Source organism: Astatotilapia calliptera, chromosome 4 (genome assembly GCF_900246225.1).
Source record: "Astatotilapia calliptera chromosome 4, fAstCal1.2, whole genome shotgun sequence".
Lineage (NCBI taxonomy): Eukaryota > Metazoa > Chordata > Actinopteri > Cichliformes > Cichlidae > Astatotilapia > Astatotilapia calliptera.
In genome coordinates this window covers 22,459,062-22,484,617 of record NC_039305.1, presented here as the reverse complement: position 1 = coordinate 22,484,617, position 25,556 = coordinate 22,459,062, and the positions used below count along the sequence as shown (strand labels likewise).

The 25,556-nt window shown below is 39.4% G+C and overlaps 3 protein-coding genes across 4 annotated transcripts; 1 reads left to right on the top strand and 2 right to left on the bottom strand.

Annotated features, from left to right (window-relative positions):
- Window positions 1-1,603: 1,603 nt before the first annotated feature.
- On the bottom strand, window positions 1,604-8,519 carry shmt1 (serine hydroxymethyltransferase 1 (soluble)). Its single transcript, XM_026165501.1, is given in 13 exon segments — window positions 1,604-2,178; window positions 2,267-2,377; window positions 2,822-2,938; window positions 4,221-4,343; window positions 4,435-4,548; window positions 4,680-4,892; window positions 5,031-5,112; window positions 6,731-6,891; window positions 7,000-7,115; window positions 7,214-7,359; window positions 7,540-7,682; window positions 8,305-8,377; window positions 8,379-8,519. Coding segments are annotated over 13 exon segments (1,698 nt in total). The 5' UTR covers window positions 8,505-8,519; the 3' UTR covers window positions 1,604-2,005.
- Window positions 8,520-10,062: 1,543 nt separating this feature from the next.
- pdap1b (pdgfa associated protein 1b) lies at window positions 10,063-15,547 on the bottom strand. Of its 2 annotated transcripts, none has more exons than XM_026165503.1 (6): window positions 15,433-15,547; window positions 14,197-14,288; window positions 13,531-13,635; window positions 13,272-13,393; window positions 12,839-12,990; window positions 10,063-10,938 (listed from the first exon to the last, which is right to left on the bottom strand). In XM_026165503.1, the coding sequence occupies exons 2-6, from the start codon at window positions 14,260-14,262 to the stop codon at window positions 10,874-10,876; spliced, it is 510 nt and encodes a 169-aa protein (XP_026021288.1). In that variant the 5' UTR covers window positions 14,263-14,288; window positions 15,433-15,547; the 3' UTR covers window positions 10,063-10,873. The 2 variants fall into 2 exon arrangements, with proteins under 2 accessions (XP_026021288.1, XP_026021287.1); XM_026165502.1 differs by lacking the exon at window positions 15,433-15,547 and adding an exon at window positions 14,554-14,706.
- bud31 (BUD31 spliceosome associated protein) lies at window positions 14,888-19,640 on the top strand. The gene is made up of 4 exons (XM_026165504.1): window positions 14,888-15,271; window positions 15,720-15,842; window positions 17,104-17,270; window positions 19,180-19,640. Exons 1-4 carry the CDS (start codon window positions 15,178-15,180, stop codon window positions 19,228-19,230), a joined length of 435 nt encoding a protein of 144 aa, XP_026021289.1. The 5' UTR covers window positions 14,888-15,177; the 3' UTR covers window positions 19,231-19,640.
- The last annotated feature ends 5,916 nt before the right edge of the window (window positions 19,641-25,556 follow it).

Below are 25,556 nucleotides of genomic sequence, written 5' to 3'. Positions count from 1 at the left end.
CAAAACCTGATTTTGGCTCATTTGAACCCAAACACTAATCAACACTTCTCAAACCGAGCTTGTCTGTTGATGGAGTTCAAGTTCAACTTTTATTCGCCACATGCAGTGGCAGGTTGCCCTGCAGTGGAATGCAGGGCAACCTGCCCCCCGACTTTACACACACAACACAGACATCACATAGGGATACAAGTCAGAGAACGGTTGCATTACAGAAAAAACAATGAAATATACACTACAATGGGAAAGTACAAGAGGAAAAAAAGAGACCTCTACTCATACTGGGCTATAGGAGGACAGCATGAGAACAGGAAACAAAAAAAACTCCTCAGGACAGAAAGCACATAAATGTCCACAGTACAACATTATAGAGCACGTGACGAGCAACAGGGTTGGGTAGGGGAAAGGAGTAATCCCAGGCAACACAGCAGCCATCCTGCCCCTCGCCGTCTCTCCAGTGCGGGTCCAGACCCGCCTCGTGTTCCCAGGAGGCAACAAGCATCGAAGGCATTGGAAGAGGAGGGGGGATGTGTGAGTGCTTATCAGTGTAAGTGTATGTGTGTCCGTGTCCATAGTTCAGCTGAGACAGTTTCCTTCGCCCTACCAGGCTAAGTAAACAGTCTATCAGTCCCTCCAGGGCACTTGGGCTCACCCGAGCCCAGACTTCTCCTTGAGAAAAGGGTGTCAATAGCATTCAGAGACCAGTTGATCAAATCCATAATTCTCTTTTAGATTTTAGAGAACAGACTGTGAGAGAGTGTTCCAGGGAAAGTAATACACACGAGACAAGACAAGGACACAAGAGGCTAAGCAGGGAAGATAAGGGGAAGGAGGAGAGGAGAAAAGTGCGACTACAAACAAGATTCTAATCTAAAATAATCAAATGTATAGATTAAGAAAAATTTAAAACCCCCAAACCAGTGATTGTACCAACATTTGTAGTTTTCAGTAGAAACATATCAGATTCTTGTTTCCAATAAAATTGGGACACCACGTAAAATGTAAATAAGGTTGTTTGTTTAATTTAAAATTGGTACAAAAGCAACATATGAAAGGTAGAAAATTAGATATTCTTTTTTTAATTGGATGCCAGCAGCATGCTATGCTGTTTCAGTGTTTTCTAATGTCCTGTATCACCTGATCTTTCAGGATTACTGACCGTTTTTCCTGAAAGAGACTATGTTATAGCATATACAGATTCATACAGCAGTATCCAGTTTGAGTGAAAATCCAAGTCCAGGATATCTCTTCACTGAGAATTGTACTAGGAAGAAAAATCTACTGGAGAAAACTTATTTTCACCCTTTGAAACCAACGTCCAGGTTTCACAGGAACACAGGCTCTGGATATTCGACTCTCTGTGGACTCGTTCTCATCAAGGTGATTTGAATTTTAATGACCCCTTAACTTTTATTCTACCAGAATTTTCATTTGTCCAGTGCTCTTGTAATGACATTCCAGCCAGCATCAGCTGTTTTTCTATTGCTGCTAAATCAAGATTATTAAACCACTGTAAGCTTCCAATATCTACTTTACTTAATCAGAGTCCAGAGCACTGATGTACTTAGACTGGGGGAAAAAATAAAGCAAAACAAAACATAACAGCTGAGGTTTCGTTCATTCTTAGTTTATTCAGAATGTAATTATTTTATTTTCAAAGTTGTACTTACGATACTATATACTGAAAATGTGGTCGTTTGCTACAAAACCTCTGAAGTGTAACCTTAATAAAGATGAAAGTGAGATTTCTGATGAGCTCAAAGCTTAAATATGATTGTAACACCCGACCATGAAGCTAAATGGAAAACACGTAAAAATGGGAAAGGCTCAGTAACAACACAGAATAATTCGATGGTTATTAAATCTGTTTGAACAGAAATCGTGTCTATCCATGCGAACTGTGAGTCGACAGTCAAAATAAAGGAAAAACAAAAACCCAGCATCATATGCCTTCCTACTAATCTTCTTGAATCATCCGTTCAGCTGCATTTAGAGTCTGAACTGCGCTCTACAGCTCGGGTAGACCTGGCATTGGGAATTGTCCGGCGAAAGCCTCCACCTCAACCCTGATCTCCGCTACCCGCTGCTGGAACTTCTCTACCTGGGATAATGCCTGAACAAACGCCTTCAGAGTGGCTTTGGGATCCAGACTTTTCTGCACCTCCACAGTCAGTTCAATGCCTGCGGAAGAATGGAAAGCATGGGTTATTTACATTTTGTTTGTGAGAAATCTTTTTACACCAATTCCTCCTTTAAAGAAATAAATTACCTCTGTGGATGAACTCAGCCACTTTCCTGAAGTCATTCTCCACCAAGCCTCTGGAGGTAAGAGCCGGCGAGCCGAACCTCAGGCCGCTAGGTCGCAAAGCACTTTTATCTCCTACAAAGATGTACGAGAAAAACTAAGAATGGGACTTTGCAGAGACACCAATCAAGCAAAAATGGGATCTATCTACTTAAAAAAAAAAAAAAATCTTATTGTACATCTTTAAATTTCACTTAACTTACATTTTAACTACTGATTTTATCTACTGTTCTGAGTTTATCTACTGTTTTTTTTAATCAATTTTAAATCATGCTTTATTGTTTTTGTTTTTTAATTTCTGTGTAAAGCACTTTGAATCACCTTGTTGTTGAATTGTGCTATATAAATAAACTTGCCTTATTCCTCTGCTTCTGAGCATGTTTATGACAAAAGAATTTCCCTCAGGATAAATAAAGTTCTTATCCCATCTTAAATATGAAATGTTCCTTACTTGCCATACTCGTGTATGGAAAACTACTTTGCCTTACACACACACACACACACACACTCACTAACTACCTGGACAGGTGTTTTTATTACAAGCAATGGCACATGCTTCCAGGACCTTCTCTGCTCGTCCTCCATCGGTTCCCTTGCTGCGCAGGTCCAGCAGGATCAGATGGTTGTCAGAGCCACCTGCACATTAAGAGATTACAAAAAGGAACATTAGATGAGCATGAAGCTACAAATCATCCATCCACCTTTTTAACCCCACTGAGATAGTGGAGCGCTACACACTGGGCAGGCTACTCCATCACAGAGAGATGATCAATCATTCAGGCTCACTCAGGCTCAGGATCATCAGTTAAGTCAATGACCATATAAGGCTGATGCTGTAATTCAATTTTAATGAATTGATATTTTCCCCCTTTGCACCTACACGCTGCTGCACTCTCGTCTTCCAATCAAAGCAGTGCAGCAGATCTTTCATTAGGCATTTCAAAAGCTATCGTTTTCTTCTTCTGAAAAAGACTCAAAATCAGTTCTTTTGAGAGCAGATCCAATTTTAGGGAAAAGAAAGTCACATGGTGCAAGATCAGGCAAATACAGAGTGTGGTGTGGACCAAAGAACCTTTCAGAGAGAGCAGTGTGGGTCCTGATGAAAGAGGGAACCATTTTCCAACAGTTGTAGCCTCTTTTTCTTCACCCTTAGATAAAAATGTTCAAGAACCCATTTATAATAGAGTTTTGGTTCAATCCCTTTTGTTAATTCCTCTAGAACCCCGTCCTCTAATCCATAATTATGCTCTTAATGTCAAAGAAAACCGTTAACACAGCCTTGAACTTGAATTCTTTCATCCTTGGCAACCCAGGTGATGTCCAACCTTCTCCAGATATAAATACTCCGGATTTGCTTCAATTTGTTTCACGAGTTTATCCCAACCGTGGGATAAACTTTGCCTAAATGTCCTTCATGTTGTGCAAAGATTTCCCTAAGTCTCTTTGTTGATGGACACATTGCTGCAATCATTCTGACGCCTTCATTTGATTTGTTTTCGAACACTCGTTCTTGGGCATCCATGGTGTTCCCCGTCCTCGGCATCCTCCGAAACATTCACAGGATCTTTACTGCCACGCAAACACACATGAACATGCTGGCCTTCTGAAATTTATAAACAACCCTCTCTTTTGAACTATATATAAGGGAGGCTTTATAAAGCATCGCATGCACCATGTCTCATGTTCACATAGGACATCAATCAAATAAGATTGAGCAGGGATGGATGGTCAAGTTATTGCGGGATTGGAAACTTCAAGCCTCTTTTACTCTGAAGAATGAAAAAATAAAAAGTAAAGGGGCTTAGTTATACTTTTTGCATCCATGTTGATTGCTCTTCTCCCACTCAGTGTATTTTCAGCTGGCTGTCATGGCAATTTTCTCTTCCACTTGTCTATTATGGTGCTCTGCAGTACTTACCGGTGACAATCTTGTAGCCATGGTCAATAAGAGCGCTGGATAGAGCCCTGCAGTTAGCGAGAACCTGCAATTGATAGGCCTTGAACTCTGGTGTCATGGCTTGCTTCAGAGCTACAGCAACACCTGCCATTTGTAGGAAAAGAAACAAACAAAACATGAGCCCAGTGAGAGACATGAAAATTAGTAAAAAGCGAAAGTGGAAGAAAATGATGACCTGCGATGGCGTGGTTGTGCGGTCCTCCCTGCAGTCCGGGAAACACGGCCTGGTTAATCAACGACTCCAAGTTGTACAGAGTCTCTTTTCCTTTGGCATCCACATTCTGCACTCCTGAAGAGATGGAGTGAAGACGAGAAAGAGGAGAAGGTCAAATAAAAATAGTGAATTCACAGATATCAGTGTGGGGAAGAGCAGATTTACAACAAGACAAAGGGAGAAAAAGCTTCAGGTCCGTTTTATACCTTTTCTGTAAAAAATAAGCCCAGCACGGCAGCCACGCAGTGTTTTGTGCGTCGTCGTGGTAACAATGTCACAATGCTCAAAGGGTGAGGGCACCACTCCGGCAGCCACTAATCCACTTATGTGAGCCATGTCTCCCATCAGATAGGCACCGTTCTCATTAGCAATCTGCTTCAAGCGGGCATAGTCAAGGTTGCGAGAATAGCAGCTTGTTCCTGAGAAAGACAAAAAAAAGACAAAGTGTAGAGATTTTCTTTTCTTCCCCCGACAAATACCCTCAGATTTAAAGTTCCCAGTCACTGCTCACTGATGCATAAAAGTAAAAAGATAAAAACATAGGAGGGATGAACTACCTGCGATGATGAGTTTAGGGTGGAAGAGTCGTGCATTTTCCTGCAGCCTGTCGTAGTCGATGTAGCCAGTCTCTGGATGGACCTGGACAGAGAAGCAGCAGACCACATCATAACCAGGAGAATAACCTCCTCCTAAACATCAGCAAGACTAAGGAGCTGATCGTGGACTTCACTACAAAGCAGGCGAGGAATTACAAACCCCTCATCATCAGTGGCACGCCAGTGGAGAGAGTGGACAGTTTCCGATACCTGGGTGTCCACATCACTCAGGACCTGTCATGGTCCTGTCACATCAACACCCTGGTTAAGAAAGCCCGTCAGCGTCTCTTCTTCCTCAGAAGACTTAGAGATTTCCATCTGCCACTGAAGGTGCTCAAGAACTTCTACTCCTGCACCATCGAGAGCGTCCTGACGGCAAACATCTGCACCTGGTTTGGGAACAGCACCAAGCAGGACAGACGAGATCTGCAAAGAGTGGTGCGCTCGGCCGAACGCATCATTCAATCAGAGCTCCCTGACCTGCTGTCCATCTACACCAAGCGGTGCAAGTCCAAAGCTAGGAAGATTATGATGGACCTCTCCCATCGCAACAATGGACTCTTCTCACTGTTGAGGTCTGGGAAGCGCTTCCGCTCCCTTAAGGCCAAAACAGAGAGAATGAGGAGGAGCTTCTTCCCCCAGGCTATTCGGGGCCTGAACCAGGTGTAGGACTGGACTCTACCAACACGTCACTATAAGACTGGACTCTCACACACGTCACCACACGCACCACCACACATTTCCTATAATCCTATAATTTATAATCCTTATAATCTTTATAATCTCTTCTGCTATTTGCACATTCTTTACTGTAAATTCCTAAGTTAATTTGTAAATTCTGTAGGAAACTGTAAATTGTAAATATTGTAAAACTTTCTTCTGTCATTTAATGGTCGGGCATTGTACAGCTACAAGCATTTCACCCCCATGTCATACTGTGTATGGTTGTGTGTGACAAATAAAATTTGAATTTGAAACCAAAATATAACACCTGCTATACACAAGATGAGGACAACACCACATAGTTGGACTTTGGATAAAACTTGAACCAAAGTGAAATCAGTTGTTTTGATTTTGCCCACATTTACAAACATAGACAGCCACAGCAGATACTGGTCAATTTTAATGAATCTGACGTTATTAGTTCATTGAGTCTGAAGTACTCACTGGTGTTACAGATGGTGTGCTCCCACCACGAGGTGATTTCTAGTGCTCACTTTTGTTTCCAAAAATCTTATCTTTGACCTTATACACCACCTTAAACAGCAATATCTAGTCAGCCGATTTTATGACTTTAATTGAATGAATTTAAGTATGTAGACATGATCAGCGCGACATGCTGAAGTTCATATTGAGCATTAGAATGGGGACAAAAAGATGTTTTAAGTGACTTTTAATGTGGTATGATTGTTGGTCTGAGTGTTTCAGAAACTGCTGAGTGAGTGGCAGTTCTCTGATGAAAAAGCTCTGTCACTGTCAGAGAAGAATGGCCAAACTGCTTTGACCTGATAGGAAGGGAACAGTAACTCAAATAACCGCCTTGATTCTGTGATTTGTCCCAGCTGTCGTGAGGAAATACCAGAGCACATCGCATCTTTGAGAAATTTGTTCCCAACTCCGACAGAGCCTTTTGGTTCCCGACCATACGTGCACATACATACCTTGTATGGCATGGACTCAAAGAAGATTGAGGTTGCCGAGATTTTTTTCTTCTCAGTCATGAAGCCGTGTGTCAGGTGACCTCCATCTGGAAGATCCAGCCCCATGATCCTGCCGTGGGGCTCCACAACAGCCGTGTAGACGGCGAAGTTTGCAGGTGACCCTTACAGAGAAGCACAAACGGTATGACAGTAAGTGACAGGAGCACGGCAGATGTTGCATGCCAACGGGTGTAGTCAGACTCAGATTTAAATGCATCCATATTTGATACCCGAGTATGGCTGAACGTTGACACCCCATTTCTCCGAGTCCAGACTGTAGGCCTCCAGTGCTCTCTTCTGACAAAGTCTTTCTAGCTCATCGATATGCTCCGTACCACCGTAGTACCTGTACACATGAATCATGCTCACCATTACAAATAATGTTCATAATGTTAATGCCACACTAATGAGATTGAGCCAGTTGGGATTTTAACTAGATTGTACCTCTGGCCAGGATAGCCCTCGGAGTATTTGTTGTTCATACAGGAACCCAGCGCTTCAAGAACAGCTCTGCTGGCAAAGTTCTCAGATGCTATCAGCTCCAAACCGTACGTCTGCCTGTGCTTCTCTTTTTTAATAATGGAGAACACCTGAACACACACACACACACACACACACACACACACACACACACACACACACACACACACACACACACACACACACACACACACACACACACACACCTGTTAGGTGGGAACTCTCAAAGGCCCATTATTAGGTACACGTTTATTAGGTAATTTGATGTTTTACCTCCACTAAACACAAACCTCTGAGTCGTTGACTGCCAGCGGCTCCAGCAGCATCTTGTTGTGCGATTCCCATTCTTCTTTGCTTATATGATGGGCGTTAGATAAAGACATGATTGCTGTTTTTTTCTTGGTCTCACAAAGTGGAAATCTAAAAGATGACACTTTTACACAGACATAAAAACAAAAACAATATCAATTTGAAAGAAATGAACATCTGTGTGTGATGACACAGCATGCAGACAGCGCTGCTGACAAACTGGCCCTACAGATGCTCCATTATTGCAGCACAAAGCCTCAGACAAAGAGTGAATATGCAGCAGCACACCACCCCTGCTACAGTATTATAGTGATAAGGCTAAACTTTGAACCATAGCACTGCCCAAAAAGGTCACTGAACTACACAATAAGCCGCATCACTGGTTATTTTGTAACCCAGATAACAAGCTCACTGCTCCATGAAATCCACAGCTGCCAGATCTTTATCAGACTGTCTCTCCTCATGACAGTCATGCATCTGTGCAGCGCATGCTTCTCATTACATCTCCTGACTGACCCAGAAAGACAGCAACAGCTGTTCAGTGCACACGCTGGCTAAACCTGAACTGAGAGGACCCCTGAACACATCATCAAGTTTAAAAAACACAAAACGTGAAAACTTCTACCTGCAGAGCTAATCTGCTTTAACGAAGGTTAAAGTGCAAAACACATTTACTTCTCCACATATTTTCTCCCTGCTCGCATTAACATTACCGTCCTCTGTGTGTGAAACTTTAACCAGCTCACCGTCTGTGGAGACTCCCGCGCTGTCAGCCGTACACTGAGCTGAAGTTCGAGCCCCTGAGCGCCAACAGTAATATCTGCTTCACAGCGGAGGGTAAAGTCCGCCAAACTTCCCACCAATCAGCGCATCGCTTCTTCTTCGTTTGCTTTTTATCCTGCGTGCTACATTCTTTACTGCCACCTTGTGCTACGGGCACAGACATGAAGACGACTGTGAGGAAAAATGGAGATCAGCTCACCGGACACATTATTAGGCACACTTATTAGCATGCTCATTAACTAAAAAAAATCTAATCAGCCAATCACATGACAGCTCATCTCCATCTCTAGATCAGGTTCAAAGTAACAATCAGCACGGAGAAGAAAGGTGATTTAAATGTCTATTCTGAGGATTTGCTGTGATATTCCCACACAAACATATGTAGTTTACAGAGAATGATCTGAAAAGGGGAAAATATCCAGTGAGCAGCAGTTCAGCTAACCCCCTTCCACCGTAGGAATCTTACAGTGGACTGAAAGCAGGAGACATTGCATTGGAAAACTTTGCAAAGAATTTTATTTCTTGTAAATGTAGTCATTAATAATAGGAGGGGTTGTGGGTTGTTTTTTTTTTACTTACCTCACATTGGCCATGTTTAGTAGCTGCTTTTCTGGATTTTTAATGTACAATTTTATATTCAGTTAAAACAAACATTACTTTTGTCCTTGTGCCTTACTCCTCAGTCCCTCACATAGACCAGTGTCTGTGGAAGAATCCCAGCAGATCAGCAGTTTCTGAAATATTCAGGCCAGCATGTTTGGCACCAACAATGATGCCACATTGAGTCACTTAAGTCACCTTTCTATCCCATTTTGATGTAATTCAAAATCAACAAATCAGTGCATTCCCAAAAGCACTGATTTGCTGCCAAGTGATTGGCTGATTAGATAGTTGAAGTTAATGAGCACCTAAAAAGATGTACCCAATGAAGTGGCCAGTGAGAGTATATCTATGCATACCATGATGAAGAACAGCTGTAAAATAGCACTTCTCATATCTAACTTTGGACTGTTGGTGCCACCACAAACACACGTCTAACAGAAATCACATTAATTGCATATTAAATCGTCCACAGTTAAGATCAAAGGATAGATAAATGTGATTAATAGCTTCAGTCATTTCAGTTCATTATAAATGTATAACTCCCAAAGAAATAAATTATATTTTCATTGATGCATCTTCTCATGTGTATTTAAACGCAATTCTGTATTTTTCTACAGTTTTGCATCTGTGGTTTGACTGAAGCTTGTAAAATGTTATTTGACTTTTGTGCGTCTTTATCAGTCTCTCACATCATTGTGGTGGAATTTGTGTGGGCCCACTTCTTAACTCGTGAATGACCTTTCTTACTGCAGCATGACAGACTTCAAATTGTTTAGAAATGACCTTATAATGCTCCCAGATTAATGTACAACAACAATTCCTCCTCTGAGATCAGTGCTGAGGTCTTTCCTATTTGTGTTAACATACACACAGCCCAGCAAACTGACAAAACCTCTGTTTTTATGGAGGTGGCCACACTGACTGATGATCAGTTTATCAAGTTCATTTGATTAGCAGAACTTGCCGCTACTTACTGTTTCTAACAGAATTAAGAGGGTAAGGGTGGACTTAGTTTTTCATGTGAGTCAAATTTAGGTTGATAGGATGAATGGTTTCTTTATCTGAGACTATTTGTGTGCAAGTTAATTTATTGTAATAAACATAATTTGATAGCAACAAAGTGTTGGAGTAAAACTTTAATTTATAATACATGCACTGAACCCATCGTGCCATGAGCTTTTTCATGTCATAGAATGAGTGTGGCATCTGGGACACCGGTCAAATCTTGATTTAAATGCTCCTAATTATTGGGTTGCAGGTAATGCTTCCATGCATTATACCAATGACTACCACAAAGCCATATTTTACTCATTTTAATTTATCAGTTACATTAACTGATAACTATTTGGTTTTTTAAATCTACCTAACGAATGCTGTCTAAACCTGCAGTGAATCGGCAGACTCCATAAAGTAAATATCAGCTGACTTCCATATCAGCGGACCCAGATGTGGACTCTTGCACCTGAAGTTACAAAAGTCTCCTCTACACCAGGACATTCCGGTAAAGAAGCAAATAAATGAACAGACACATTTCACTGGTTCATCTTATTAATCTGAAATATTTTCATGAGTCAGTTATATACAATGTAAGTCCCCCCCCCCCCAAAAAAAAAAAACCCAAACAAAAAAAGAGTGGCAAAGCTCAGTTAGGAAAGTTGAAATTGTACAATGATGAGTTTACCATGTTCAATATCGAGGGGTTCATCCCAATGTACGTGAATTTGATTTCAATTGTAGCTTTACTTCCTGGAAGGAACGAGGCCGTTATTCCCACGCCAAAATATACATAACCCCTCTTCACTGGTGTCTCCTCCGACGGTCACACGTTACAGTAAATATCAAATACTCTTCATAGATCTTCCTTTAAAAATAGTCAAAGATATATTGCCTCAGTCCATGCGCAAGTGAAAACGCTTCGGATACTGTGCATCATTTGAGAGATAGGGAGTTTATTCCTCTAGCTGCTGCTGCCGCCACCGCCGCCGCTTCTTTTGCTGCAAAGAGAAAATTCAAGATGAAAACAGCCAGTTGTTGTAGTGGACCTAGGATTGATTAACTACTAATCCACGACTACTGCAAATGCTGGGATTGTGTCAATACATTTCTGGAATCAGACTAGACATCATTACATGCTTAATAGACCATCTCAGAGCAGGAAATTAGTCACATGAATCACAATTTTTTTCGAGTGGACTAAGCAGGATTAAGTACTTTGTCAGCTTTCTTAATTTAATTCTGAACTTCAGTGTGCATGACTCAAGTCACAGCCTGACCTGACTATCAGAAATGTATCTACACATGGCAACAGCTGGGTATTATTGTCAAAGGTCTGTTTGACAGCAATAAGTGAGTATATTGTTAGCACAAGGATGCGACAAAATGTAATAAGCTTCAACTGTGTTTTGTGTTCTGCCAGTGTAAACAAGTGCTGGGTTTTTTTGTTGTTTTTTTTACTCAGAGGAGACTTCTTTCACACAGAAATACATGCACTCACTGTACAGGACAAGAGAGATTTATCAACACTAACAAGTTTATTAAAGTACACCTAATATGCTCTTTCTGACTTTTGTATCAACTGTGGACACTCATGTTATCAAGGTCAACGGTACAAAAAAAAAAAAGTTCAGGCTTCAAACTGCTCCAAACACTCAGTGTCAGACAGGTGTTTTTTTTCTACTGCAGAGATCCTGAACATAGTCATTTCAGGAAGATGGCTCTGGCGTGAACACAGAAGCCTCGCCCACCTGATGTTTCAAGCCTGCTGGTTGGGCGGGACAGCCAATCAAGAGAAAGGTTTGTCTTAAAGGAGGAGACACTAAAACAGCCTATTGCAGACAAAGGACATACCAAAATGCTCAACCAAAGACTAGTATGAGAAATATGGATTATTTTTGAAATGGGAATCATTCAAAGCTATTCTAAAGGAGTGGAACTGAAAACAAGCGTAACAGATCAATGCCGGGAGATACAAGTATGGCAAACATCAATTACAATACTGCCATAACTGTGATAATCTGGCTTTGTAACACCAATAATAACACTTTGACCATTGCTGCAACTCCTCAGGAAAAGTGCAGAGTAATCGTGCTTGCCCTCCACTTGGTATAAGACACAAGAAAAACAAATATGAGCTAATGGGAAAGAAGTGGGACATCTAGCACTTGCAAAATAAGGCAGGGGCACTAATTCAGGTTTTGTACGGTGTAACAGGACAGTGATTTGTCCCTCAACTAAGTCTTATCACCACTTTAAACTGTAAGACATATATTGTTATGTTGTATGACTGCCATTGAGTATTGCATTAGAAAAACAAGGTTTTAGGTAAATTATTTTAATTGATTTAGTAAACATAAAAAACACTTTATTGTAAGAGCCTCTCCTTGCTGAAAGTCAGTGAGGAAAGTAACTTATTTATTACTAACTGAAAACTGGAGATAAGATGAGTAAAAACATCATAAAACAAGTTCGGAGGTAACAGAAAGTGGACTGGTACTCCTATAGCACCTTTCCATTTTTAAACAGCCGTCTACAATCACACACAATAAATTAGTGCTTTCATCTAACCCTAAGCACCTTTTAATATGTAATATTGTAAACTAAACCTGTTACAATAATAAATATATAATACATACTGTATACTATTAAAAATAGTATGTATTTTCACTCCTCCAGCTGCCCTTAAGATATCATCGAAAAGAATGCTGAACACTAAAAAAAGTAATAGGGTGTAAGGTGTGCCAATAACAGTGCAGTTTTTCTGAAAATAAATGTAAAGAATTCACTTTCATTGCCAGTTTTCCTCACAGGAAACTCAACATTTACCACCTGGTGTTTAATTCAGTCTGTGCTGTTAAATAACCACTTATGAAATGCCTGCACAGCTGAGGTACTTACCTTTTTTCTCCTCTTCTTTCTTTCTTGCCGCATCCTCTCTCTGTTTTCTAATGATGGCGAGGCGAGCGAGGTCAGCTTTGGCCTGGTCTGTCTTGCCGGCCAAGTGCATCTTCATGTAACGCTCCTTGGCCTTCTGCTTCTCGATCTCTTCTCTGTGCAGAAGAACATGTTTCAAGGTTAGAGGAATGACAGGAGTTCAGTTTTCCTGTAATGTTCTACACACAAAAAGCCTTTATGACACATAGTCACCTCAGATTAGATTTGTGTGTACCAAGCAGCTTTTTCTCAAACTGTTAACAATTTGCGCTTCAGGTTCATAATCCACAATAGTCCAAATCTCATAAGCTCATTGAAAAGGTTTCATTTAATACTATACTTTCAAGTAAAGTCCCCTATTGGTACTAATACAAGGTGACAGGCTGATGACACACACCTCTCTCTCCTTGACAATTGCCGGGGCTCTTCCAGCTCAATCTGCGTCACCTTCTTGGACTTCTGAGCCACTCTGTTGGGGTTCTCAATTTCTATCAATCCCTCGACACCGGCTCTCCTCCTCTGCAGACAAACACCAACATCTCATACAGTGCAAGCCAAACACTAACCACATATTGAGATCATAAGAAGTGCTTTAAGTGTGCACATTAAATAACACATTGGCCTTTATGTACATGATGGAAAAGCTGTGGCAGTACCTGGGAATCTTCATCATCGCTGTCCTCTGATCCAGAACCTGGTAGCTTCTCCTCTGCTGTGTCATTCTGAGCTGCACCTTCCTGCTCCTGCTCTTCTTGCTCTTGCTACAATACATAAATGACTGTTATTTTTTACATAATACATAATAAAGATGTTTAACTAATCATCTAATCGCTGAGATACTTTAAGAAAAAGAAGTGCAATTTCAACAATACATCTCAATTTCTCTACATGATATATTTTTGTAAAATGGCATAACCCCCTCCCTTTTTTTGGTAGCTCATTAAATAAAAAGGTTCTATAGCAGATGGTGAAAACTGTAACTTTTCAGTCATTTACTTGTTTAGCTGTTACTTAATCACTTTGGTTCAGTATGAGTTGTTATGGGGGGGGGGGGGGGGGGGGGGACTGGCTTTTCTTTTTCAATAAGAAAACCTATGAAAAAAGTGGGTCGGACTGGATTCTTTGCTGGACCGATTCTAGCCCCCTTGCCTTATGTTCGACATCTCTGACGTAACAAGGATAACTTTCAATCAGGAGTGTCTAACAAAAATGTATCCGGCTATGTTTTATTCTTTTCAGCTGTTTTCGCGTTGCATTGTGGGAAGTGTAGTCTCCAGCCGGTCTACTTGTGTGGGACATGACTGAGTGTACACTCCACCAACCTTTCTCCTCTCCTTTTCTGCCTTCATCTGGGCATCTATCTCTTCGGGGCTGGTGTACGTCCGCATCCGACCCTTGTGGCCACCTTTCTTACCTGGAAGGACGACGAAAAACACAGATGTGATCGCATTTTGTACAGAGCACGAAAGAAAGAGCGGACAGACAGGCATCAGATGAATCTGAGCAGTTTATAGACATGCTGGCACAGGCCTGCTTAATGCTGAAACATCATTCAGAGCGTAGTTATGCGAGTTAGAATGCCGCCCCAGCGGTACATGTCCATCGGGTGGCTAACAGCGGACAAACAAACATACAAAATGATTTCAGTCCATTCAAACAACTTTTAGAGTCACTCTCACCTCCTTTTGGCATTTTAACAAACGAAGTCTTTACTATAAAGTCCCTAACCAGTGAACACTGACAGAAAACATAAATGTGACGGCAGCGACACAAACTGACAGCTGGCTAAACTCACAGTTGCAATAAGGAGCAGTATATTTTGCGTTGTCCAAGGATATGCCGGTTCATAAATAGTGAACACACGGGGTTTTTTTGGTAAGCCCGTATGCCGCTATGAACCACACATAAAATATTCCAAGAAACGTGTTAGTTATTTTTCCAAATAACATTGGCTATCGTAGTGTAGAAATCTAAATAATGCCCTTAAATGTAAGGCAATTTGTAAGACTGCTAAAGTGATGCAATAGACCAGGCCCGACAGTAAAACATACTTAACCGTACGAAATAAGTATTTTAGGGGAACTTGCATAGTTTATTAGGCTGAGACAAGTTTTAAGAAGTTACTTAACGCCTTTATAAAGAGGTTATCTTAAGTTTCGCGCAATGACGTCGTTCGAGAGACGGAAGGCCTTTTAATCACCCCCCGCATGTGACGTCATATATACGCGCCTGAGAGGGGCTCGTAAGACAAACAGGAAAATACTTACAGCGTTTTGTTGCATTTTTAGCTAAACAGAGACAAAATGCCAAAAGTAAAGAGGAGTCGAAAACCTCCCCCAGACGGCTGGGAGCTCATTGAGCCCACTTTGGACGAGCTGGATCAGAAAATGAGAGAAGGTAGGCCAGGGAAGTTTCTCGGGGTGATCGGCCGTGGGGCTGTATGCGCAAAGTGAGTCCTGTGTATGACACTGTGAAGTAGCATGGTCTCCCCACACTGATGGATTCGGGTTATTCAGTTTCAGTACATGTTTATATTTGAAACACAAGTTGGCTCTCACCTGAGTTATGTGATGTACCCACAGTAAAAAAAATTGGGGTGAGGTGGGGTGGGGGCGCGGGCAGTGGTTTTCCTGGATTTCCTGTTCACATCAGCTACATCCGGTAACTGGGAAGAAATGGGAAGCTCACCTGGCCCATCATATTTCTGCTTACAGGTGCCAAAATCCTGTGCGGGTTCACCACATTAATACATTGCATTGTATCAGTTCCCCAAGGCAGGTAGTCCTTGTGATGTCATGCTCCTGGTATCAAAGCTAACCATCCTGAATCTTGTTCTGTGTTCTAGCTGAAACTGAGCCGCACGAGGGGAAGCGAAAGGTGGAGTCCCTCTGGCCCATTTTCAGGCTGCATCATCAGCGGAGTCGATACATCTATGACCTATTCTACAAAAGGAAAGCCATCAGTAGAGGTGGGCACAGCCAGCTGAAGTGTTTCCATTACACAGGTTGTGTTTAGGGCAGCTATGGACCACTGCTAGCACTTTCATCTCCTTGGAGGACCACTTTAGTCTTCAAGTATTACAAAAAAACCCTAACAAACAAACAAGAAAACGCCCACAAAATGCTTAAAAAAATGTCGTTTTGTTGTTGTTGTTTTTAAATTTCAGATATTGTATAACAAAACAAAACTGCACAAGTAAACACAATTTTTTTCTAACTTCCAAATGAAGCCTTTTATTAAACTACCAAATAAAAAAAATTGGCACTCTTTCTGGCCAGACACGTGACAGCACTTCTGCTAATATTTTGTTTGTATTTAACACAATAAAATATAGACATAAGTGTACACAATAGTTTTTGAGTGCTAGTGAAAATGGTTTTCTTTACAAATAATTCTCTCACTGAAACACTCACAGCCAATCCCTCAACATGTTTATACTCTGCTCATTTTGCCTTCGTATTAAATAATTTTTTGCTTTTTAAAGAACTTGTTTTAACATTGCACTCAACAACAAACAAATCCTCCCTAACAAAAAAGGAATTTCAAGGGCCAAATTGCATTATATTTCTTCACGTCAATATACAGGCTGAAAGTGGCCCCTGGGCTGTGAGTTTGAGATCCCTGGTCTAGGTATACGCATTCATAGTGCACTTACTCGGACTATACATGTGGAAAATGCATCTATGAAAAGCCATCAGTGTCTTCATTTGGTCCGGAGACTCGTGGCATTGGTGGCTGGGAAGAAACTCTTATGTCATGGCATCAGCAGCTTGTTTTGAAATGCAGTAAAGGCTAAAGCTGAAAATGTTTTTAAATAACATTAAAACGTTAGGGGGAAAAAAACACTGAAACAATAACCCTCTCTCCCCGAGGTAATTTGTACATTGACGAACTCTGGTAGGAGGTACAGGATTCCCTCATGTAAGCCTAACCACTATACTCATTTGTTCTTCTGTTAGTTAAACCGATTAATGAACATGACAGAGAAGTGTTTTTTGAGGTGAATATTTCAAATGATAATTATTAATTGTTATTCATTTATTCATTCAAGTGTGTATGCCTGCTTAGGGTGTTTGTCTTGATTTGTGTTGATGTCTAATTATTGATGCAACAGTTTCCTGATCCAGGACGAGTTTCTTCTATGGGAGATGGTAAAGGTATCTTATCTTAACATTTCCTGTTCTGGAATGTACAAGATATCAAACCTGTACTGTGTTTCTTCCTTGCAGAGCTATACGAGTACTGTATAAAGGAAGGCTACGCAGACAAGAACCTCATTGCCAAGTGGAAGAAGCAGGGCTATGAGAACCTGTGCTGCCTGCGTTGCATCCAAACACGAGACACCAACTTTGGAACCAACTGCATCTGCAGAGTCCCCAAGAGCAAGCTGGAAGTTGTAAGTCTGGCAGTATTTTAGCATTTCTTGCTAGAATCATCTTTTCAAACAGTTTCCAAGGAAACAACAGATTGAGCTTGTTTCTGTTTAGACAGAATTTGTGTGTTTGTATGAAGAAAACACAAAAAGGAAACAGAAAAGGAGACTAGAAAGCTGAAAACGTGACTGTCAAATTGAAGAAAATATGAGCTTATTTTCTTGATCAGGCAAACACGTTCAATGTACAGTAGCTTGCAAAAGTATTCAGCCCCTTGACCTTTTCCACATTTTGTCACATTACAGCCACAAACATGAATCAATTTTATTGGAATTCTATGTGAAATAGAATAGATCTGGACTTTGACTGGGCCATTCTAACACATGGATATGTTTTGTTTTAAACCATTCCATTGCTGCCCTGGCTTTATGTTTAGGGTCGTTGTCCTGCTGGAAGGTGAACCTCTGCCCCAGTCTCAAGTCTTTTGCAGACTCCAAGAGGTTTTCTTCCAGGATTGCCCTGTATTTGGCTCAATCCATCTTCCCATCAACTCTGACCAGCTTCCCTGTCCCTGCTGAAGAGAAGCACCCCCAGAGCACGATGCTGCCACCACCATCTTTGACAGTGGGGATGGTGTGTTCAGAGTGATGTGCAGTGTTAGTTTTCCGCCACACTTAGCGTTTTGCTTTTTGGCCAAAAGGTTCCATTTTGGTCTCATCTGACCAGAGCCCCTTCTTCCACATGTTTGCTGTGTCCCCCACATGGCTTGTGGCAAACTGCAAACGGGACTTCTTATGGTTTTCTGTTAACAATGGCTTTCTTCTTGCCACTCTTCCATAAAGGCCAACTTTGTGCAGTGCACAACTAATAGTCCTATGGACAGATTCCCCCACCTGAGCTGTAGATCTCTGCAGCTCGTCCAGAGTCACCATGGGCCTCTTGGCTGCATTTCTGATCAGCGCTCTCCTTGTTCGGCCTGTGAGTTTAGGTGGACGGCCTTGTCTTGGTAGGTTTACAGTTGTGCCATACTCCTTCCATTTCTGAATGATCGCTTGAACAGTGCTCCGTGGGATATTCAAGGCTTGGGAAATCTTTTTGTAGCCTAAGCCTGCTTTAAATTTCTCAATAACTTTATCCCTGACCTGTCTGGTGTCTAAATCCAATCGGGAATCTGTGGCAAGATCTGAAAACTGCTGTTCACAAACGCTGTCCATCTAATCTGACTGAGCTGGAGCTATTTTGCAAAGAAGAATGGGCAAGGATTTCAGTCTCTAGATGTGCAAAGCTGGTAGAGACATACCCTAAAAGACTGGCAGCTGTAATTGCAGCAAAAGGTGGTTCTACAAAATATTGACTCAGGGGGCTGAATAATTACGCACACCCCACTTTGCAGTTATTTATTTGTAAAAAATGTTTGGAATCATGTATGATTTTTGTTCTACTTCTCACGTGTACACCACTTTGTGTTGGTATTTCACATAGAATTCCAATAAAATTGATTCATGCTTGTGGCTGTAATGTGACAAAATGTGGGAAAGTTCAAGGGGGCCGAATACTTTTGAAAGCCACTGTATATAAAATAGCCAGTATGAAAAGATGCTGAAAGGATGATCCTCTCGTTTTTCTTTCATTTGTGACAGAAAGAAGTAGCTTATGATCTGTTTCTATTAAACGTTTTTGCTTAGTTTTACAGAAAATTACACAAAAAACAAGTTATGGGAATATATTGTGCAAGATGTTTGAACCAATATAAAAGCCCAGATAAATATCCTACTTGACTCCATCTTTTTTTGTGAGGTGTAGTCTTTATGTAAATCTTTAAAATAAAAAAAGATATGTCAGGAGACTTGATGATGTTTATGTATTTTAATAAGCAAGAATTTGGAGTTATAAATACCTGTCTGACCTCTGCTGTGTCTTTTTTCCCTGCAGGGAAGGATCATTGAATGCACCCACTGTGGATGTAGAGGATGTTCTGGCTAACCCTTACTTGTATTTTTGGACTTGTGATTTTTCTGTCAGAACCTTGAAGCAACATTATCTTTTTGGAGTCGCCTTCATGTAAAATAATCTGTCATTTTCCCATCCATCACCCTGAGTTGCCATTATAGGGGAGAAAAACAGTGGAAAAATGATAATACACCAAGAGGGGCTGTGTTGAGTATATAAATTTTCTGTTGCGTTGTTTTTTTTGTTTTTGTCTTTTTTTAAATATCTCGCTAAAGCTTGCAACTCTAAAAGAACCAAATTAAGACCGGTCATTCCAGCAAGACACAGCCACTGTGGCGGTCATTTCTAATGTGCTTGTTTCATTTAAAGCGCAGTGTTTAAATTTAAATTTAAAGAGTCATCACTGTTATAGTGCAGTTTTAAATAAAGTGTTTCAGATTGTCTTGCTGTCTTGTTTTGCTTTTTTGTTGTTGTTGGAGGGGAGTTGTGTGGGGGTTTTTTTTGTTGTTGTTTTTTTCAATCAAATAGACTCTAGACTTTAACAGTCTTCATCTGAAGTTCTGATTCTGTTTGTCGTGTTAAAATAAATCACTGAAAGGCTGAAGGTTTCAAAGATTCGTGTGTAATCATAAAAAAAAGATTTGGATACTTGAGGATGGGTACTTTGCATTTGCATGTTCTAAGTATAAAATATTGATGTAATATTTTGTATGTGTTTAATCGCTACAATGGCGCAAACCTCCACAAGCATGTAGCTTTAAAAGTTATGGAAGTGAAGATTTGCAAATTAAATCAAGACCTCAGTTATATCAGTGAACTTTTAATAATTCAAAATGCCAGGCTGTGTCTCGACTTCAGATTAATAATCTATAGCAAACATATTATGATTATGCATTATATACACCCACATACACATGAACAACAATAACTGTGGTCCAGTAATGAAGTCACTATTAGGGCGTCATATAGTGGGCACATTATAGTGGAAATATAGCTCATGTAACATATGACACAATCTTACACAATCTTTTTCATCTTATCAGAGGTCCCTCATGTACGGAGATCATTTATGTATAAAAAATATTTACTCCAACAGTGACACAGAAATTACAGAAAAAAAACTGCTGAGAATTCAGGATCACAAGTGGCTCATAAAATTAATCATTTTTAAATGTCACAGCTTTCTTACTTACTTTTCTTTTTTAAATGCATTTTTAAACTGAATTACAAATGCAAAACTTTTCACTTGCAATACCAGATACACCCACCAGGGGGAGGTGTACCTTCTTTTGTCCATATATCTTTATGGACAACAATTTGTCCATTAAAATGAGGTAAGTAAGTTGATGTTTTATATAATAGTGGTGCCACATTTTACTTGCTTTATTCATTTTGATGTTTGAAAACAGGGTTAAAATAAGTGTATTTGTAGATTTGATCTAATGTATTTGTCTGTTTGACTCCTGGCTTATTAAAAGAGCCAAGTTAATGTTCCTGTATTCTTACAGCCCACTTAAAAATAAATAAATAAATCCAGTTGTAGTCCTACCTTTTCATGAAGGAGCTCTTGCACAAGGAAAGACCTAATTTTGAGATTTAGGCATAATTTTCCTGTACACAGACATAAACAGATACACTGGTAGCACAATACAGGAAGAAATGCAAGATTCCAACAGAAGCCTACAGTACTGTGCAAAAATCTTGAGCCACCCCACATTTGTTTTTATTTAGAATAACTTTATTATCCACAATTTATTATCAATGGACAATTCTCTTTGGTTCACCAAGTTATAAATCAAGTGACTTCATATCAACCCACATATACATGTACAAAAAATGTCATTACAAAACTTCAATACAATGATAACATATCAGAGCATCTAATTATTCAGTATACTAATTGCTCTGAGCACAAATGTATGTTTGGCTGTTTCAGTAAATAACTGCATCCATTTCCAATTTTCTAGAAAATTCCAAAGAAATAAGGAGTGACTGACACTATAACATTTTGTAACTTGGGTTTTTCCTGTTGAATTTAAAGATGGATATTACATGCAGACTTTAACAAAGGAAACACAAAGCAGTGACTCAATGCCATCTTTATAATTTTGCTCTTTACATTGCAAAGATCAAAAAGTTTTGAACTTGGTGATTAAAAAACTGCAGATGATTTCCACTGTTTTCTTTAACAAAATCAAGTTTAATGAGAGGAGAATCGGCATTATGAAATAACATCAGTTCATGTTCAATTTCACGAACAAAAGAAAGTGATTTCAGAAGCACAAGTGTGACCACACAGAGCACACCTGAGCACAAAACAGACATGCTACCACACAATGCCTTCATAAGCAATATCATCTGATTTGCTGCTAAAACTCTACAGACATCTATGAAAAGTCAAGTCATCAGTGAAAGTGAAGAAATGTAGTTTTAAAAAGCAAAATCACAGATAATATTTATCCATACTTTATAATATTGATAGATCTTAATTTTCAGGTGTTTTCATTTGGTAGTTTTTAACCATCAGAATAAAACACAAATGTATGGACAGTGCGGTGACCCTCCTCGGCTTGTATTTGTAGGTCACATAACTATTGGGCGGAGGTGAAGAAGTCTAGCTGCCTAGTTGTCGTCAAGGGGCAACTGTGGCTTTGAGGACATAAGGAGCTGGCCTGACTCTAATGCATACTAACTCATCCAAGCATGCATCACACAGCTGATTCACTCACTTTCCTTGTTGTGCTTAATGCTTCACATCCTTGTGTGGACTCACACTTCAAAGAAAAGCTAGAACAGGGTGCTTTTATTTTAGATGAGCTTTAGATCATTTGAACAAGACTAAATGTTAAGAAAATTGATTGATTGATTGATTGATTGATTGGTAATTTATTTCAACATGTGAACAATATACAAGTACATTTAGAAAAGAAATAAGAGAGAAAAAAAATACTATACAAATTACATACAAAAAAACATTCTGATTAATTTACATGTTGAAAGGGAGTGGGAAGAAGTATACACTTATTTAATCCCACCCCTTTGCCATAAATTATCAGTGAATATTTAGTCAGCTTCCTTACTGATATAATTTGTAATAAAAATAGTGAACAGATTTCTGATATACTATATACTATAATATCACATCATGAATTTTTTGTTTGTTTGTTTGTTTCTAAATAGAGACATTCACTTAATTTAAATATTTTCCTTTTCTTTATAGATCGAGAAGATCATATTTTTATAACTCTTTTTGAACAGTTTTATGTTTGGACATTGCTTTAATTCCATATTCAGTTTGTTCCATAGTTTCACTCCTTGAACAGAAACACAAAAGCCTTTTCTTGTAGTACGTACCTTCATTGTTTTGAAGTTACAAAAACCCCTTAAATTATAACTTCCTTCTTTCAAAAAAAACATACTCTGAATATTACCTGGCAGTTCTTTATTTTTTGCTTTGAATAGAATTTGTGCTGTTTGGAATTTCACTATATCGTCAATTTTCAATATTTCAGACTGCAAAAATAGTGAGTTTGTATGTTCCCTATAACCTGCATTGTGGATGATTCGAATTGCTTTTTTTTGAAGAGTAAAAAGTGAATGTAATGTGGTTTTATAGTTATTGCCCCAGACCTCTGCACAATAGCTTAAGTATGGTGAAACCAGTGAACAGTAGAGAATATGAAGTGATGTTCTGTCGAATACCTGTTTTGCCTTGTTTAGTACTGCAATGCTTCGTGATACTTTGGAATGAATATATCTTACGTGAGCTCTCCAGTTAAGTTTTTCATCTATTATTACCCCCAGAAATTTATTTTCACTGACTCTTTCAATATCAACACCATTTATTTGAATCTTTGCATTTGTATTTAGTTCAGTTCAGTTCAGTTCAGTTCAGTTCATTTTTATTTCAAACATTTCAAACATGTGCCTTCACAATCATTACAAAATATCATTCCATTATTTGTTTGAAAAGGAGTAGGCTGAAGTATTTACTTATTTGTCCCTACCCCCTCAAGTTTTACCTCTCATTCATTTAATTTTTTTTGTCTTAAATTAAACAAACAACATATGAAACATATAAACATATGAAGTAAAACAAAACATAACATACATAAATCAAAAACAAGAAATTAGCAAGCCCCACCACAGTATAGTTTCTTTCATATGAAAAATACAGAATGTGTATATTTGCAGATACACAAGTTATGGAAAAACAACAAACCAAAACAAAACAAAAAAAACAACCAAAAAAGAACCGCAACACCATTACCAGCAACATTACCGTCCTGGGTTAACTCCGTTTTCTTCATTCTTATACTTATTTAAAATTAGGTTTTTATATTTTACTTTAAACTGTTTTATGTTTTGACTGTCTTTTATTTCTTCTGTTAGACTGTTCCATAATTTAACTCCTGCAATTGAGATTGACATAGTTCTTAAAGTTGTTCTAGCACTTTGTATTTTTAAATTCCATTTCCCTCTTAAGTTATACCCACCTTCTCTTTCTATGAACAATTTACAGATTTCTTTGGGAAGCAATTTATTTCTGACTTTATACATTATTTGCGCTGTTTTAAGCTTCACCAAGTCTTGGAATTTAATAGCTTGCATTTTGACAAAGAGTGCATTTGTATGGTCCCTGTACCCTACATTATTTATTAATCTAATGGCCCTTTTCTGTATTATAGTTATTGTTTGTGTGTTACTTTTGTATGTGTTTCCCCAGACCTCTACACAGTAGCTCATATATGGCAGTAGTAAAGCACAGTATAAAATGTGCAGTGCTTTCTGATCCAACATATGCTTTGCTTTCCCCAGGACGGCAATGCCCCGTGCCAATTTCCCCCGAACATAAGTAATGTGTGGCTTCCAACAGAGCTTGTGGTCAATGATCACCCCAAGAAATTTTATTTCATTTACTCTTTCTAAATATACATTGTCAACACATATTTCTACTTCGATGTTTTTCTTTTGGTTTCCAAACAACATAAATTTGGTTTTATCTAGATTCAATGATAATTTATTTATATCAAACCACTTCTTTAATATCGTTAATTCCTGTGTGATCATTTCCAAAATTTAAACTACTATTTCCAAATAACATCAGTTTAGATTTATTCAAATTTAATGATAATTTGTTTTTATCAAGCCAGAACATCACTTTACTTATTTCATTAGTCATATCCTCCAATAAATTCTGCAGATCATCACCAGAGCAAAAAATGTTTGTATCGTCAGCAAAGAGAACCATTTTTAATACTTTGGACACTTTACAGATGTCGTTAATGTACAAGTTGAAGAATTTTGGACCCAAAACTGACCCTTGGGGTACACCACAAGCAATGTCCATACATAAGGAGCAACCACCATTTATTTTCACAAACTGCTTTCTGTCACTTAAATAACTCCGGACCCAATCTAAAGCTACCTCTCTGACACCATAACGTTCCAGTTTTCTTATTAATATATCATGATCTATAGTGTCAAATGCCTTTGTCAAGTCTATGAATAACCCAGCCACATATTGCTTTTTGTCTATGGAATTTGTGATGTATTCTATTGAATCTAATAGTGCCGATGATGTTGATCTGCTTGATCTGAATCCGTACTGACTCTCAGTGAGTAGTTTATGTTTATCTATAAATTTTTCCAGTCTGTTTTTAAACAGTTTTTCAAGAACTTTTGAGAATTGAGGTAGTAAAGAGACAGGCCTGTACAATAGACAAACGAGCCCCTTTTTACTGTAAAAACCAAGCAGCAAGTTAACGGCTCTCATTTAGACAGGCAGCATTCAGCATGTCACTTTTATATCACTCCTTCTTTTATTCATATGCATCTAAAAGTGAGTATTAGTGAGTGGTATTACAAGTCGCGGATCAACGGTGTATTCACACCGAACGCGATGGACGCGAATAGAGCGTCAGGTTTACATGTAATGTCAATGGAAAGGCGCGATGACGCGCGACTGCGGGTCCCGCGAAAATTCGGAAGCAGATTTGCATCGCGAAAACGCCAAAACGCGTGAAACGCGCGTCAGTGTAGCGCGTCTGGCGCGTTTGACGCGCGAATAAAACCACGCGCGTCAGTTTTTGTGTTGCATTTTGTGCATACGCGCGTTTCGCGTCTACTGCTCGAGTTGGAAAAATCTGAACTCCAGCGTCAAATCGCACCGCGACAACCAATCAGGAGCCTGGTGACGTGGCTGTTACCTAGGTCAAAGGGGCAGGTCCAGCCAAAGCCTTTCATACTTCAATGGAGGGGAAGGCTAATCAATGCTGTAGCAAACAACTCGGAGCTGTACGACACCAGCTGCTTTCAGTACCGAGACAGGAATATAAAGGACCGAGCTTGGAGGAAGA